General features: G+C 55.2%; 3 protein-coding genes across 3 annotated transcripts; 1 reads left to right on the top strand and 2 right to left on the bottom strand.

The window, feature by feature from the left end:
- Positions 1-4,519: 4,519 nt before the first annotated feature.
- BJ171DRAFT_520680 (pre-mRNA-splicing factor ATP-dependent RNA helicase PRP16-like protein) lies at positions 4,520-11,324 on the bottom strand. Its single transcript, XM_053112456.1, has 23 exons — positions 10,967-11,324; positions 10,727-10,849; positions 10,449-10,598; positions 10,146-10,312; positions 9,942-10,025; positions 9,684-9,809; positions 9,292-9,471; positions 8,969-9,224; positions 8,700-8,857; positions 8,527-8,599; positions 8,213-8,344; positions 8,071-8,132; positions 7,791-8,001; positions 7,394-7,549; positions 7,080-7,227; positions 6,813-6,975; positions 6,499-6,663; positions 6,230-6,378; positions 5,805-5,948; positions 5,472-5,678; positions 5,094-5,267; positions 4,672-4,997; positions 4,520-4,542 (listed from the first exon to the last, which is right to left on the bottom strand). The coding sequence occupies exons 1-22, from the start codon at positions 11,244-11,246 to the stop codon at positions 4,913-4,915; spliced, it is 3,393 nt and encodes a 1,130-aa protein (XP_052962963.1). The 5' UTR covers positions 11,247-11,324; the 3' UTR covers positions 4,520-4,542; positions 4,672-4,912.
- Positions 11,325-11,486: 162 nt separating this feature from the next.
- BJ171DRAFT_520673 (kinase-like domain-containing protein) lies at positions 11,487-14,988 on the top strand. Its single transcript, XM_053112455.1, has 12 exons — positions 11,487-11,789; positions 11,982-12,043; positions 12,188-12,315; positions 12,405-12,454; positions 12,547-12,587; positions 12,886-13,033; positions 13,111-13,175; positions 13,303-13,402; positions 13,487-13,740; positions 13,838-13,953; positions 14,024-14,109; positions 14,214-14,988. The coding sequence occupies exons 1-12, from the start codon at positions 11,520-11,522 to the stop codon at positions 14,925-14,927; spliced, it is 2,034 nt and encodes a 677-aa protein (XP_052962962.1). The 5' UTR covers positions 11,487-11,519; the 3' UTR covers positions 14,928-14,988.
- Positions 14,989-15,054: 66 nt separating this feature from the next.
- Positions 15,055-16,711, bottom strand: BJ171DRAFT_520672 (uncharacterized protein). Its single transcript, XM_053112454.1, has one exon. The coding sequence runs from the start codon at positions 16,507-16,509 to the stop codon at positions 15,166-15,168; it is 1,344 nt and encodes a 447-aa protein (XP_052962961.1). The 5' UTR covers positions 16,510-16,711; the 3' UTR covers positions 15,055-15,165.
- Positions 16,712-16,918: the final 207 nt, after the last annotated feature.

The following is a 16,918-nucleotide window of genomic DNA, read 5'->3' as shown; positions in this document are numbered from 1 at the left end:
CAGGCTCACACTCGGGCGAGGGCTCGGCTTGGCAACGGGGACAGCTTGGGGCAACGGTGCGGACACTTGGTCGACCTTGGTTGGGCAGGTCTCGGGCACGGCGGAGCAAGACTGGGACGCGACGGGGTGGGGCTCGGACTCGACGGGCAAGGACTCGGACTCGGCAGCAGGCAAGAGCAAAGGTTCGGGAGGTGAGGGCATGGAGTGGATTGGCGTGCACGGGAGAAAAACAGAATTGTGGTGCCAATCAAAATGGGGTTTGTGCTTCGAAATCCAGTCCATTCCCAGAATGATGGGGTGGGACGCCAGCTCAATCAGTGCGAACGAAGCTTGTTCGTAGTGATTGTCGCCGGCGACCATCGGGACACAAACACTGTGACTGGACTTCAGAGCAGAGCCATCAGCAAGAGTTATCAGGAATGAAGAAGCAAACGTGGGAAGGTTATGCCGTGCTGCAAATTCAAAGTCCATAAAGGAAGTGACCGCGCCAGTGTCAATGATGGCTGTCGCGGCAATAGGCTCCGAGTTGTGCAGGATGAGAATATCAATGGAAGGTTGGGGTTCTATGACAGGATCCGGAGAAGGTGGCACGGAAGGTGAGCAAGAACTGGTAACGGGGGCAAGGTGGCATGGTACAGCGGGGGCAGGAGGAGATTGTGGTGTAAACGACTCGCCTAGGAAAGCTGCTCTGACCTTTTCTAGGCAGAGAAGTTTTCCTGGTCGGAGAGTTTATTGGCATCCACGGAGGCGAGGGGAGCGGGGACAAGAGAAGTGCGAGGGACAAGCTTGAGGGGACAGCGGAGGGCGACATGTCCTTCCTTCTGGCAGTAGTAGCACTTCCCGGCCAGTCGGAGGGCCTCCCTCTCCTCAGGAGTCAGTCGGTGGGCACCCGTCTGGCCCAAGTCCATGGGCTGCGGACCAGGGGTGAGGGGACGGGGAGCTTGGAAAACTGGGCGTGGGACTTGGCGTGGCCCAGGGGCCGAGGGGCGGTGGGCCGAACGGCGCGAGCGTTGGTCCTCCTGTCGGTTGTCAATCAGGATTGAGGCGCTGATGAGCTCTTCGAGGGAGTCGAACTCTTGACGGGACAACTCTTCCTGAACCGACGGCTTGAGATTGTGCTCGTAGTGGAACATGAGCGCCTTGTCTCCCCAATCAGCAAGGTGGATACGGAGGCGACGGAATTCGGAGGCATAAGTGGCAGCGGAGCCGGTTTGAGAGAGCTTGACGAGGTCACGGGCGGCGGCAACAGCAGGTTGGACTCGGCCGAAGGCGGTGCGGAGGGCCTCGGAGAAGGCTTCGAAGTTGTTGATGACCTCGGGTTGCTCCTCCCAAGGGGCTTCTATCTTTTCGATGAACGGCGCCATGTAGTCGGCGGCCGTGCCATCAAGGTAGGATAGAGCGTAGAAGACCTTGTCGACTCCAGTTGGGTAGTCCGGGGGATTGGAGGCGAATACGAGACGACAGTGGGCCAAGAAGGCGTTGAGGCGGCTTGGATCCTTGCCCGAGAAGCGTTCTGGAGGGCCCATCCTTGCGGCAACGCCAAGAGCCGGCCGAGTCTGACGGGCAGGGCGAACGGGACGACCTTGTTGGGCTTGGGGCTCGGGGTCGTCATGGTAGCGGTCAACAGGGGCAGGACCAGGGGCGGCTCGAAGGGCTTGAAGAGCCTCGTGGACCCCAAGGGCTATGGCGTCGTTGAACTCGGCACGGCGTTGGGCTTGGTCCTGAACGACAAGGGCACGAAGGTCGTTGAAGGCAGCCCTTTGAGTGGTCAGCTGGGTTGAGATTCGGTCGAGTACCTGAGTGTGCTCGTCGACATGGCTGACGGTTGCTTTGAGGATGGCGGCATCCTGTTCGGTGATGGAGGGGCCAGACAGGTTTGAAAAAAAGCAGGGCAGAATATGGGGGGGTGGTTGAAGGTCTTGCCTAATGTCAAGGATTCAGCGGCTGGAAGACGGAAATGCCAAATATATTCGAGACGAGGAACACTACGAAAAGTACAAGAGGCAAGACGAGCTCAAAGGAAGAGGCTCGTCTGTCGGGTTCATATGCCTGCGACTAGTCTCGGCGCAGGCAGGCGAGCAGACATCGACCTGATCCCGCCACAGTCGGGACCAGTTGCAACCACGGGACTCGGGAGCAGCCCGGGTTCTCTCCCGAGCCACCTGGTTGCAGCGTTAGGCACACGTCCCGGCCGAGCGAGGAGGGGAACCCGATTGAGTTCATGACAGCTTAGTCGTGAGAAATTGACAGGCACGCAGACCCGGTGGTCGCAGTTCTTGTCTCAGTTCGACCTCTGGATCCAATATCTCCCAGGTCCAAAGGACGGCAAGGCCGACGCTCTCTCCCGCCGCCCGGACTACGTCCCTCCGTCCGCACCTGTGTCCAAGGAGCCTCCCCCGTTGCTGCCACCTTCGTCGTTCGCCTGTGCCGTCCGTCGCTCCTCGGATGCAAGTTCCACTCGCCCCGTGGACTTGCTCAAGCTCATTGCCGAGGAGCAACCCAAGGACCCGTCCCTGGACCAGCTCCGCAACGATCCCAAGTATGTCCTGAAGGATGATCTCCTCACCTTCATGGACAAGATCGTTGTTCCCAAGTCATGCCGAGTCCCCGTCCTCAAGTCATGCCACGATCCTGTCGCTGTTGGACACCCTGGCATTCGGCGGACTCGGGCACTGATCTCGAGGCAGTTCTGGTGGCCCTCGATCCGCAAGGATGTCCAGGCTTATGTCTCGACGTGCGACACTTGTGCACGCTCGAAAGTCCCTCGACATAAGCCGTTCGGATACTTGCAGCCCCTCCCGACGGCATCGCGACCCTGGTCTCTGGTGACGATGGACTTTATCACCGACCTCCCCGAGTCCAACGGCAAGACTTGCATCTTTGTCGTCGTCGATAGCCTGACCAAGATGGCCCACTTCCTTCCCTGTCGGTCCCTCCCAAGTGCCGAGGAAACAGCGTCGCTGTTCCTCGACAACATCTTCCGCCTCCACGGTCTCCCAGACGACATCGTCTCGGACCGAGGAAGCCAGTTCACCTCGCGGTTCTGGCAGGCCCTGTGCTCGGAACTCGGCATCAAGACCAGTCTGTCCACGGCGTTCCACCCCCAAACCGATGGACAGACTGAGCGGGTCAACCAAGTCATCAACCAGCATCTCCGCTGCTACACCTCGTACCAGCAGGATGACTGGGCGATGCTACTTCCGCTCGCCGAGTTCTCATACAACAACCTCGAGCACACCTCGACCAAGACCTCCCCGTTCCTGGCGACTTACGGCTTCAACCCCCGATTCGAGTCTCCGGTCCTTCCTTCCAGCCTCGATGTCCCCTCCGCGACCGACCGAGTCGAACACCTTCAGCACAACTTGGCGTTGCTGAAGGAGAACCTCGAGAAGGCCAAGGCGGACTACAAGCGCTTTGCGGATGCCCACAAGTCCGACGCTCCCAAGTTCGCTCCTGGCGATCAAGTCTGGGTCCTAACGCGCAACATCAAGACCACCCGTCCAAGCAAGAAGTTGGACTACCAGCGCATTGGACCCTACAAGATCGTCGAAGCCATCGGTTCCCTCGCCTTCCGCCTCGACCTTCCCAAGGATCTCAAGATCCATCCGGTGTTCCATGTCTCCCTCCTCGAGCCCCACAAGTCGAACACCCTCCCCGGCCGCATCCAAGACCCTCCTCCGCCAGTCCGCGTCGACGACCACTTGGAGTATGAAGTCCAGGAGATCCTCGACTCCAAGCTGGTCCGCGGTAAGTTGAGCTATTTCGTTGATTGGAAGGGCTACTCGACCGATCATCGCAGCTGGGAGCCCGCCAACTACGTTAACGCTCCCGACAAGATAGCCGACTTCCACCGCCGGTACCCCGACAAGCCTGGACTTATTGTTCGCAGGAGTGGCCGTAGTTTGGGGAGGGGATGATGTGATGATCATGCACGTTGGGAACACGTGTGGACTGCTGCGCGTGATGCACTGTGAGTCATGTTTGTTTGTCTCGGCGTGTATTCCCTGATTGGCTGGCGCCGATGACTCTGACTTCGCCTCCGACTGCGCTGTGCTTCACCTCTCTCTCTGGGTGCTCCGCCTTGCTCGTAGCGTCTTACAATCGGTTTACCCTCCTGTTTCACGATACAGGGATTCGTATATGGTTTCTTGTGGCGACAAGATTCTTGTGCCAACCGGAGTACGAATATGGTTCTCCTGGAGTCGCCTTTCTCATACTAGACTCTTTCAATCAGATCGTCGGTTTGGCTTATCGGTTCAGGACCCAACGACAACATTGACAAGGGACACTTCCATTATTGTGATGATCCGAGGCTGGGATCCATACCTCAAGCGAATCGTCCGGCTGTTCTTCATTTGCTCTCCTCTCTCAGCTCCTCCCTCTCGCTTCAGGCAATCTCACCCTTCCACTCAATTCTCACATTCCTGGACATCGTCTTTCCCCCGGTCATCAACCTCTCCCATTCACCTCGCTGTGCCTATCTTGTTCCTTGGCTGTGATCCGACGTAGCTGCGTGAGACAACCTCTCTCGAGACACAAGTGTGAGTTTTTGACCTCTAATATGGCTTGGTGATGCGGGATGGGTGATTGGGTTTCGCGCTATGGCAACTACTTGCCTGATCTGCCACACCCTGCGCTCCCTCATGATGCGTAGTCACATTCGTTCTCAGGACAATCTTTCCATGTGAATCGGTCGCGACGGATCGCTTGTATTACAAAAATCGCCCTGATCGGCTGAGGAGCGTCTTCCAAACGGCAACTTTGTTACTGTGTTGTGTCCTAAAATCTGGGATCTTTCGCTGAGTCACTCATCACAGGTTTCCTGTCCAAGGTGGCCTCTCTGGATATCAGCATATTTTTCATAGATGTGACAATTCACTTGGGTTTATTCCCTTCCACAAAACCTCAATGCTCAGAGCCCAAGACGACTTCGCTGCAGAGGAGTTCCTGGCTCCCGTCGCCCGCGCTGACCTCTGCCGGGGGTCAGTATCCGGGATCTTGAGATTGAAGAGGCAGTGTCAATAAGATCGTCCCTGGATTTGCATCCGAATCGCACCATCATATCCACACGGTCGCTTGCATTGTCGTTTTACCTCGAGACCGGGGTCGCTTCTGTGACAGAGTCCTCAGCGCGCTTTCTCTCGGTTGCAAGCCGTAACTCCTCTTCCATATGAGACATTTCCACACGATCCTGATGTCGCTTCTCACGCTGGCTAAAGTGCTGTTCTTTGATGCTGAAGAACATGGGACCGAGTTCTGCCAGCCATCTAAGTAAATCCCCATGTTACAATATTCCAGAATGGGTTGTTAGTTCGAGGTTCGCCCCCCCCCCTTGAATCACCGTCGGGTGCCATCAGCATATTGGATCGCAGCACTCAAGAATCTACTAATCTGCCTTTCAATCTACGTCACATTATGCAGTCATTTCGGCACAGCTCTGGCCGTATTCATAGATGCAAATCGGCACTTACTCTGCTTCCACAGCGGTTACGCATTGCATATACTCCTTGGATGTCATTACAAGTTCGTGGTAGACAATATAGTCGGATGTATGGCCGCGCCCATAGAGTGCACTTGTTGGATGCAGATGGCATGGCATGCCTGTCCGCATATTGACATATTCGCCGATACCCTTCAATTTGGCAGATTGATGAAAGTACGCGGAGCAAATGCATTTTCTGGCGACCAAGTTTGTCTCGTGTGTTAGCCAAGATATGGTTGCATCACCCCATCGGTACACGCTGGCCAGCCTTCGATATGAACTGGTGCCGAAGCGACGGCATCAGCATGGCCGATTCTTTTACCTGATTACGTCCCACTCCATACCACAGGAAAGATTTGCCATCTTTTCAGATTTCATGATATCGGCCAGTTGCGTGCGAACCTCCCGGGCCTTGCGCATGGCTTTTGAGTGCAAGAAGTGCTCCGTGCACCAGTCATCCCGATAACTAGCACCCATCAGGGCGGATATTCCACAGATACGACGCGCGATGATCGATTGTGCGTTTCCAACAGATGCGAAGACATCACGAATGAAACCGTTGTATGCCATCATTAGTCGAAAGGTTGTTTCCACCGCCCGCGAGCAGGATCACATACGATGTCTCTTTTGGGGACTTGGTGAAGAGCATCGCACTTGCAATCGATACGGTTAAACTCCGTATCAGTGTCTCATTTGCACAGCCAACCACGGAGCCACTTTGGTGTGGATAGGTTCAGCTCTACTTACCCGTTCGCCTTCCATTGAAGATAAATGTAGAGCAGAGTCAAATGGTCGCTTTCTCCGACAAAAAACTTTTCTCGTGCCGCGTCGCTCTCTTCTGCGCGCTCCTTGGGGCGGTAAAACACCGTTGGTACAGAGAGCATCGACACAATTGTCTTTGGTTGCGGAAATCAGACAATGGGAATGATGAGACAGATGATTGCAACGGCGCGGCGCCTGATCGCCTCGTAGTACCCTCTGCCTTCACACCGATGTTTCTCGAGTCATTGGCATACCAGAACTTCCTCGGAACAATGGAGATCCTCGGAGGCGATCAGCATTTTCGCCAGGGACGGCTCCAGTGGGAATGACACCATCTTGCTCCCAACTGAGGTCAATTCACCGGTATTGTCCAAGGCACCAAGCACCCATAGCTGATACATTGAGTTTAGGATGTTGTCCTGTTTTGGTTCAGAGTGATATCATTGGCGGCATATTAGTCTTATGGACGGTGCGATGTGATCGACTAACGAGAACTGTTGATTCATAGCGATCGAAGTGCCATGTCATGATCTGGCTGCATCACATTTCCACTCGGTTGACCACAAACCTGGGGAGGCGGATCCATGAACTCGAAATCCAAGAGACTCTTGATCCCTAGTGATTTGAGAAGCAGCACGACATTGGCCAAGTTGGTCCGCTGTATCTCAGGGATATTGTTTGGGAACAGTTCATGGTTGAAAGCTGACTCGGTATACAATCGGAAGCAAGTACTAGATCAGGTCGAAGCGGGATTCCCAACGCAACCCGTTAGTATGCTGTCGATAAACCAGTCGCGAGCCCACACTGGCTGACCACTGAAGAGCCATCGCCTTACCCGGCTCCTGTACGCCCGGCACGTCCCGAACGTTGGCCTGCATTCGCCTGGCTGATCGGAGTCACTTGCAACGAGTCCATCCCGATTTTTGGATTATACACTTTCAGTTTGCAATAACCTGGGTCGATGACATACATGATGCCATCGACTACATTATCCATGGTTGTGTTAGTTCATGTCGGCTAAACAACTGAGAGGCATGGCCATGATCTATATGAAGGTAACATCCACATGGCTATCGGGCTTGATTCGTTGCCTCAACGACTCTGAATCTCTTCACAGCCAAAATTTGAATCACTTCGATCAGAGCCCACCTGTTAGGGATGTCTCTGCAATATTGGTGGCGACGATGCACTTTCTAGCGCTGTTGCTTGCACGTTCAAATATCTTGGCCTGCAAATCCGCAGGAAGTTGAGAGTATATCGGCAAAACACTCATGGCTGGTGCATCATCGAGTTGAGCAAGGCGCTCTGGGAATCAGGACACAGGACAAGGCGTTCACGCATGTTAATGCACTGCATAGTTTCTCGGAACAGCTCCATCCTCGTCTCAGACGCAGTGTCAACATGCACCGCGACAGGAGTGTCCCTCCATCATTCAAAACGCAAGGGCCGACGTTGAACTGGGAAAATATGTACTAAAAGGGGTGGGCAGCTTGATCTCAGAGTGGGTTGCCTCAAGTCTCGAACCTTGTACCAGCGGGAAACATACCTTCCACAACCTCGCAAGTAATTTCAATGTCCTCTTGACCCGGCATAAAAACCAAGATGTCCCCAGGGGGTCGCGAAAGATGGATGGCAAGAACTTGCTTCACAGCGGCATCGACATAATCCTCACTGGCAGTCCGACTGAACATGATGTCGACCGGGAAAGTGCGGCCTGGGATGATGAAAATGGGAGCGTTTCCAAAGAAGGTCGAAAACTAAGAGTGGTTTGCATGTCAGCATCGTAAGAAACCAACGAGGTGTGTCCTGCAGCATTAACTTGTTACCTTCTCAGCATTCATGGTTGCCGATGTGACAATGAGTTTCAAGTCTCGTCGGCGGGAGATGACTATAGGTGGCAACAGTGAGCTGTTAGTACATCGGGACCGAGGCGGCGTTCGCACTACGCTGAGCAATTGGTCGACATACTTCGGATGAGAAGGCCCATGAGGACATCAGTGTGGAGAGACCGCTCGTGTGCCTCATCCATGATAATGGCGCTGTACTGATCCAAGTTTGGAGTCGTGAGAGATTCTCGCAAGAGTACACCGTCAGTCATATCTAGCCTCGGTACCAAGAGGGCGTGACCAGAGGCAGTCAATGAACAGCCGCATTAGCATGTGTAGGCCAATGCGTGATGTAGTGCGGAGCCGGGAGGCGAAAGGGTCGACAGCCAATCGACTTGTAAACGGCCACTGCGTCTGCGGGAATCCATCGAAAATTGACAATCCTACAAGCCTTACATTTGATGATGGTTTCGGGTGATGTGCAGTCTTCGAATCGGATCGAGTAACCAACTTTCTCTCCGAGTTTGGTCTGGAGGCCCCAACACATCATATGAGTAAGCTTCATGGTAAAACAGACGCCGCCCCCCCCCACCTCTAGTGCTGTCAAGAGCAGCCAGACGAAAACATACGTCCATTTCTTCGCTGACTCGCTTGGCAACAGACATGGCGGCCACACGCCGCGGTTGGGTGCAGCCGATCACACCGTATTTGCTGTATCCCTCTTCATGCAAATACTGAGTCAGTTGCGTCGTCTTTCCCGAGCCAGTTTCGCCGACAACGATCACAACTGTAAACCGAGAATAAGACAACGGGATTGGATGGTCAATTGCTGTGACAAATGCGATTGCCCGCAACAAGCTTTCGAGATGGTGTGATTTGCATGGTAGCGTCTGATTACTTTGATTGTCGCGAATGACGTTCATCAGCTCTTCGCGCACAGCAAAGGCAGGGAGAAATTCACGCTGCTCGCGGATCGTTTTCGACTGGGCGAAGGTGCTGACTGCATCCGACTTTTCATGGAGATGGTCCGAAAATTTGGCTTCGCCTTTGTACTCCTCTTCCCCAGTGTCTTCTGGTAGATCGTCCTTTCGCTTGGTAACACCCATGATATTTCCAAGCGCCGTTCCAGCGAGCTCCCAAGACTTTGGAGCAGCCTACATGTCGACAAATCGTGCGAGTCAGCCTCCACTTTGGTGGTTCTAACTGCAATCAAGGACATACCTTGATTCGCTCCTTCTGCTCCCTTCGGTCCCGAACCAGTTTGCTGCCTTTGCGAGAAAAGACAGCCATGTCGGAAGTGGGGTCCTTGACCGACTGGATCGCTTCCAGCTGCTTGGTCAAGACGATCTTGGAATCCAAGAACGGAGGCTTCAAATCTCTGACAAGAATATGGATTCGTGTCTGCAGAGCAGATGGAGTCAGCCATGTTGGTTGATGGACCACATCCGCCACGCGCCCAGGTCGGCTCTCGCAACCAACGACCAGACGACTGCGACGCCCAACATCGTTGATGATCGAGCCTGCTAAATGTAGAAGCTCCAGATCACAGCACGTTGATATGAGGCTGTCCTCAGCACGACTCTTGGGATATCTGGACCTGGGCGACTGCTCACCTCGCCTGAGTCTTCAAAGTTCAAGTCCTCCTCGGTGCGCTGGACGACGCCACTCGTAAGCATGCGGTTCGTTTCCCACATATCGTTGTCTCTGTTGTATTGGGCCTGTCGCGCTGATATTTTTTTCTTCCGTGAGCATCGCCATTGCAAGTTCAAGTAAATTGGGACTGTCAGTGAATAGCATCGGCTGAACGGCACAGCCCACGAGAACAGGAAAACCGACAACATGCGTTGGGGGGGGGGTGGATTGTGTCCTACCACTTGCTGCTTTGTGAGTTCCTCCTCTTTCTTGCGGTAGTAATCCTCATAATCGCGGAATGGATTGTGGTAGTCATCGGCAGCCTAGTCTCCATGGTAGGACAGTAAGCGTCGTAAGAAAATAAATCAGCGACACATACTCTCAGCTCTCAACTCTCAGCTCTCAACTCTCAGCTCTCAGCTCTCAGCTCTCACAACACCTACCCCTCCTTCCTCTTGATTGTACCACTCGCGATCGAGGCGCTGCTGCTCTCCATCCCAGTCAGCAAGTTCCTCATGCGAGGATGCAAGCGGACCCGCATCCTCATAGCCGGTGGAGTGCTTCGGAGTGGTGAGGTCCCACGACGAGTATTTTGAGGTTGATGCTGTGGCTACATCGGGCGACGCATGGCAGAGCATTTGTGTACGTTTCCGTGCAAACACTTGATTAATTGGTCGATATCTCACGCTGAGCGACGCTTGGGTCGTGCTGCCACAGGCGCTCGTCCGAACACAGCAACCCCATACTTGAGCTGATCTTACTTCGTGGGGTCATTCCTCCCAACGATCTGGAAGGAGTGGCGTCCCATCCACCGCTGGATCTGCTGCTTGATGGCGTTGGTGGCTGCACAGGGGCTGAATTCCGGCCGTCTTTGGATGGGCGATGGAGACCGCCCGCTTTGAAGAAGTGGATAGTAAATGTGAGAACTCAACTTTGCCGAGACAGCTCGATTCGTACCATTGACTGCGATAGACCCTGCCGGCTCCAGAACCACGACGGACCTCGACAAGCGACTTTGCCATACCTCGACGACGTTCCCGATCCACCCAACGCTCCCTGGCGACCTCGGAAACACCTCCTCCATACGACGGAGTCTCGGGTTTGGGTACGCGATACCGTGTCGATCGTGAGGGATGTTCCGACCGAGCTGACAGCCCGAGATACCACAAATGAGAGCCCATACACATTAGTTCGGGGATGCTGCAAGACATGAATCTTTGCACCGCTTGAGGGACGGCGGGGAATGGCTGCGTTCGTAACCTACACTCTCGTGCTTCGTCGGTTGAATCGAGTCGGAGACGCTTTTGAGCATCCGAGTTGGCGCCTTGCTGCTCACGCTCAAGCCTCTTCTGATTTGCAAGGGTATCAAGCCCCAAAGCAGAGGCCCGGGGCTGCGGCTGCTTAAATACATGCTCGGATGCGTCGGGGGCAGCTTTTTTGCGGATGATGAGCCCGCCTTGCTCTGGGGCCGAGCCCTCGAGCCGATCGGTGTGAACAAAGCTCCCCTGGATCGTCGGATGACCCCTGCTTTTTCTGTCTGACATTGCTGCTCCCAGAGGTCGTTGCTGGTTGTTGCTGGCTGTTGCTGGTTGTTGCTGGTCGTTTGTCCAGAGCGATCGGGCGGTCGGATCTGTGGGTGTTGGTCGGCTTTGTGTGGTCTGATCTGGCGACCGGTGCGCGCACTCGAGCCGGATGGATGGCGGATCGATCGGTGGATCGATCGCTGGCCTTGCGCCTCCATTTGGCTCTGGGGCGGATCTGGTGCTGGTCGCCTGGGCTTTCCTGGCTGCTTGTCTCAGGCACGATCTCGACGGACGATGCTCCTCAAGATGGCCTCGACGACGCACTCGGACCAAGTTCAAATAACGGATACGACATGGGGCGTGCTAGTGTCCATGACTGAGCGCCTCTCATCTGTCGTCCTCGACAAGACCGCAGACAGCGCCCCCGCAGAACCGCCGCGCGGATCTGAAGCCGATGCCAACCAGAGCAACAAAAGCGGGTATCTTCTCGGCCGCAATCGAGAGTGCGACATTGTCATCCCGAACATTCCAATGGTTTCCAATCGCCACTGTCTGATCTACAAGGTATCCTGAACAATGATGCACGCCTTACGCATTATTGTCATGGGATCCCCATGATGTGCCAGCAGCACACTTTGCGGACATGCGAAAGAGGCTGTTCTTCGTTGATCTGGCAACCGACAGCAGCCGCACCAACCAGAGTAAGGGCCATCGTTTCTGTCGCATTTTTGACGCTAAATACCTTGACCCCCGAAGGAATCGATCATTAGCTCGGATCGATCAACCCATGGGACTTGCGTTTTCATCAAGGATCTCAGGTATAGCCAGTGCACCCTGTCTCCCCCCCCTCGTCAGCTGTTTACCATACCATGTCAGCAGATAGTGCATGTCTCTGCCTCTAAATATGAGTCAAAGATGCAAGGATTGGTGTACCACATACGAACTGACAAATATCATCTCAGCACCAATGGAACGTTCGTCAACGGTGTCCGCATTCCCAAGAACCAACGGCATCAGCTTCACCACGGCGACACCATCCAGCTGGCTGTCTACGATGCTAGCAAGAAAGGAGCGGCTTTTGACGATCAATGTATGCGTCTTTTGCACTGCGGCCTTGACTTGGTCACCGGTATTTTCGCACGAGCTAACCCATGCTTCCTATGATGGCCCAACCGCCAGTCTACATCTTCCGGCTGCCCAAGGGAGAGAAGAGTGCAGGAATCGAAGAGGTGAGAGAGCGAGCCACCAAGTGCGCTGATTATTTTTTTTTGCGGCGGTGGGCTATGCTGACACCAAAGGATTGACCTTCCTGGGGCTGTAGACTCTCCGGGGCAAGTTTGTCGTCAACCGTAAGCTCGGAAGGTGCGTCCAGAACAATGTGGTTGCAAGAAAATGATTAGATGCCGACCACGCCAGGCCCTGTGCGGTGTGGGAGGACCAAAATTGCATTATATTCGGAAAGGGTTTCGGAAATGGAAAGGCAATGGCCCATACACATGGGCAAGCTGGACAAATGCGTATGGGCAAGCTGGGCAAACGACAGCCATGCCGTACGATATCTAAGCTATGCGCGCCATGTCGAACAATGGCCTTGTCTTGGTCTTTCGACCGTATGCTGACGGCCCGCGGGCGACACTGGCTTCGTTCTGATGGACAACAGCGGGAGCTTCGCAACTGTGTACGAGGCCACCCATCGCAAGACTGGCAAGCGATACGCAATCAAGGTCATCTCCAAGGGCAAGAATGCCAAAGCCAAAGTATTGGAAAGCCTTGAGGCCGAGATCTCCATCCTGATGAGTCTTTCTCATGTACGGCCTGCATGTATTGCGCCGATTCGAGGCCAGCATGTGATGCGGCTGGATGCTTACCCGTCGGCCGGGATCAGCCGTGCATTATCTCTATATACGATGTATACAACAGCCAAAAGGATGTGTGCATCATCCTGGAACTGTGAGTATGCTGCTACCGGTGCCAGCAGAGATCAAAGCAGGGATGGGGGATTCATATCGGCAGTGTGCTATGCAATATCCACTGACTTGGTTTGACGCTCACAATATTCGCCTACGGAATCCACCAGGGTCAAAGGTGGCGAGCTCTTCAACCGCATCGTCCAAGAAACACGCTTCTCGGAAGACAATGCCCGGAAAGTTATGTTTCAGCTCTTCGCGGCCCTCAAGGTATTATTTGTGGCGGCTGTGTGGGATCCAAGAACGACAGCGGACTCTGCTCCACGATTGCTCATTCTGCTTCTCCATCGATAGTACCTCCACGATAGGGAGATTTCTCATCGCGATCTCAAGCCCGAGAATGTCTTGCTCGTTTCTAAAGATGCCAATGACATGCGCATCAAGCTGAGCGACTTTGGCTTGGCTAAGCTGATAGGGGAGCAGAACTTTATGAAAACTCTCTGCGGCACCCCAAACTATGTTGCTCCCGAAGTGCTCACACACGCCGCTGGCAGAAGCTATACGAAGGCGGTTGATTTGTGGAGTTGCGGTGTGATACTTTATATCTGGTAAGTGGGATGATCCCACGTCGGCGCCTGTCGGATGCCATAAGCAGTTCAGCAGCACTATTTGCTGAGTGTTGAGTCTCTATCCAATTCCACGCAGCTTGGTAGGATTCCCGCCGTTTTCAGAAGAGCTGGCGCCACCAAGGATGACAGACCAAATCAAGCTCGGAAAATATGCCTTCCCATCGCCCTGGTGGGACAGTATCTCGCCCGAAGGTAGGTCTTGTGCCGAGGCTCTCCGGATCCATATGCAAAATCACCTAACCGCCTTTCTTTTGGATTGCAGCAATTGATCTCGTTAAAGGCCTGCTCACAGTCGATCCAGCCCAGCGACTCACGACAGACCAAGCCTTGGAGCATCCATGGATGAAGGTCTGTTCAGCACATTGGCGTGTCCAAAACACTTGCGCAACACTTGCTCGCCTGACACGAGTGTTCACCCTCTCACCCCCTCTGTCTCTGATGGACTTGGACAGAAATTGTGCTTGGACCACACCCAAGACCCCTTCATCGCTGCGGTTGCAAACGCAACAGCCCCAGCTCAGATGACTCGCGGTGATACGATCAATCCCGTGGATCAGCAAACGAATCAAGACCTTGGAGACCAGGCTGCCGACGATGGACTCAACATATCATATTTTAGGGACGATATCGTTCCCGCCAGCAGTGACCTGCATGAGCACAGGAGCATAAGCCTCGTCAGCTCTGGACATCGTGGCGGTGACTTGGATGCCAGGGTAATGGACGAAAGCAGCGGCCAAACCCATCTCAGCGCCGGTATGAACACCATTCACTTCAGCCCAAACACTGCAGCGCCGATCCCAGCTTCGGATCCGGATGGCGTAGACACGGAACGAGTCTCGATCGACATTGCTTCGCCCGATGCTCTCCGGGTCGAGTCAGTCGTGAGCGCCACTCAGTCACGACCGAATGTTGCCCGGAAAAAAGGCCGTGGTCGGGCCAACGCACCCCAACCCAGGACCGTACACGTTGCTGATTCAATGGATGCATCAACAAGGCAAGCGCAGCGGCCGCCATCGACCCAGCCCGAACCCAGCATAAATGAGGAGTTCGTTCCGGCAACACCAAATAGCCAAGAGGATGACATTGGCCCGAGACGATCGAAACGGCTCAAGCACAAATCAAGCATTTCCAGCACTCACAGAGCGAACCGGGACAGCCCGTACTGAGGCCAGTGGCCGCTCGATTCTGGGTCCTGAATACATACACTGATCCGCCCTTGTCAGCACACTTCGCCCTCAGCACCTCTGAGGTCATATGCAGTCGCTATGGATGATGGACAAAGTGTATATTCATGTCTAAATTGCGAGGGCGGTAGAAGCAGTGTGTCCAGCAATGTGTTGCATTGATCGTCATATGGTTTGGGGAGTGGCCAGACAGGAACGGTGATGTCCGCCCCTCGCTCTATCACAGGACCTTGCTCCGGGCGCTCGACCTCTGATTTGTCGAAGCTGCCAGCAGCGAGTGACAGTAGACAAGCCCATGGTCGTCTTTGCGATCGTGCGCTGGCAAATACCGCTGATCTCGTTGCCTCGTATTTGAGCATGATGCTCCAATCGACTGTTTGGAGGTGCCAGCGGCATCCACCCGCCCCAACGGCTTTGGTGCGCCGACGCCGGTTTGGTCGGAGCCGTATCTTGTGCGATGGGCATGTGTTGGGGGCAAAGACCGCAACGGAAGCGTCAGGTCGTCGTGCCGGAGGCTTGGGTAGCCGCATGCAGTTGGGGCCGAGGAACTGCAAGTGTTGGTCCGAGGCGAGGACCGATGTGGATTGCCGATACTTTCGCACAGAGCATCCGAGGCTCGGTATCGGTGCTGGATGTCCACAGGCTGTGATCGCTGGGCTTGCGAATGGCCCGAGCAGCTCGATCTTGTGGGCGGGATAGGGTGCTGGGGCGTCCAGTCCATGTCGCTCGGCGGTAATGGCAGTCGCTGACAAGGATTCGCTCTTGTTGATTTGGCGACAAATGATCGAAGATCGAGCTCAAACGAGTCATACTGCTCAGCAGCCACCACGGCGCGGAACTGGATCGTATCCAGGATCTTCATCTCGAGCCGGTTCATCTCGGACACGCCAATGTAGTGGCCGCCAGAATGAGAAACCTCGCACCAGGTTTTGTTGGTGAAGGTGTGGTCATCGAGAATTTTGTTGCTGAGGACAAGCAACATCAGGACCAGACTCATGGGGTCCCGCCAGGTCCCGAGAAAACACGAGCTGCAGCAGTACTTGATCTGCGTGCGGAGTCGTGTGAGATAGTAGAGCGCGTGGACAACGACAGGGGTGCCGATGTCGGTGGTGACGAGCACATGGTTCAGGAAGGGCAGGAAGCTGGGCGGCACGGGCGCGGGCAGGTCGGGGCAAAGCTTGGCGAAGAGCGCCACCACCACCCGGGAAAGGTACTTGGGGCACGATGGGATGGGTCTTGCACCATCATCCATGTGTTCTCGCTGCGGCTGGATCGCGGGGGATGGGACGGCGTTTGGGTTGTGGGCGGCTGCGTCGCGCATGAGAGTTGGCGACAGGATCGGCCTGGATATACAGGCATTCTTGGTGCGATGGCCATCGCGATGAGCGGTCTCTTGGTGTGGATCGGCCAGCGCCATACAGCGCCATGCCGGCACAGGCGATGTCGGGGTGATGGGCAGTGACGGCCTCGTGGAGGAGCGGGTCATGGAGCGTGTCTGGATGGCGGCGACCCTTGAGGTCCTGGAGCGATGCTGGCCGTTCCGGGGGAGGAAGGACTCGGACATGGATGGGCGAGAGGCTGGCAATCAAACAAACAGGGCTGGTGAGCAGACAACGATCCAACGGCAAGCTCTGGCTCTGGACGCGGGGACGGCAGAAGCGGCTCGGGAAAGCGTCCGTGCTGCCTTTTAATCGGCGACCTGACCAAGAGACCGCCAGCCGGGCGAGCCCGGTCGATTTCGCGCCAAACGCCGGTCACAGCCGAGCATTGGCGCTCTGGGATCCCTTCGCAAGACGATCTTTGCCAGAGCCGCCTGGCGATGCCGACAACGCTGGCGACGCTGGCAGCGCTGGCAGCGCTGGCAAAGGCTTGTCGTTGGGGTCCACCAACAAGCGGGTGGCCGAGGAAGTACCTCGGCGGAGCGGGAGCGGCCAGGACTGGCGGCAAGTCGTGCCCAGGAGCCGCACGAACCC

This window comes from Polychytrium aggregatum (genome assembly GCF_025602895.1).
Source record: "Polychytrium aggregatum strain JEL109 chromosome Unknown BJ171scaffold_45, whole genome shotgun sequence".
Classification (NCBI taxonomy): Eukaryota; Fungi; Chytridiomycota; class Chytridiomycetes; order Polychytriales; genus Polychytrium; species Polychytrium aggregatum.
This window is presented reverse-complemented; position numbering and strand designations above follow the sequence as displayed.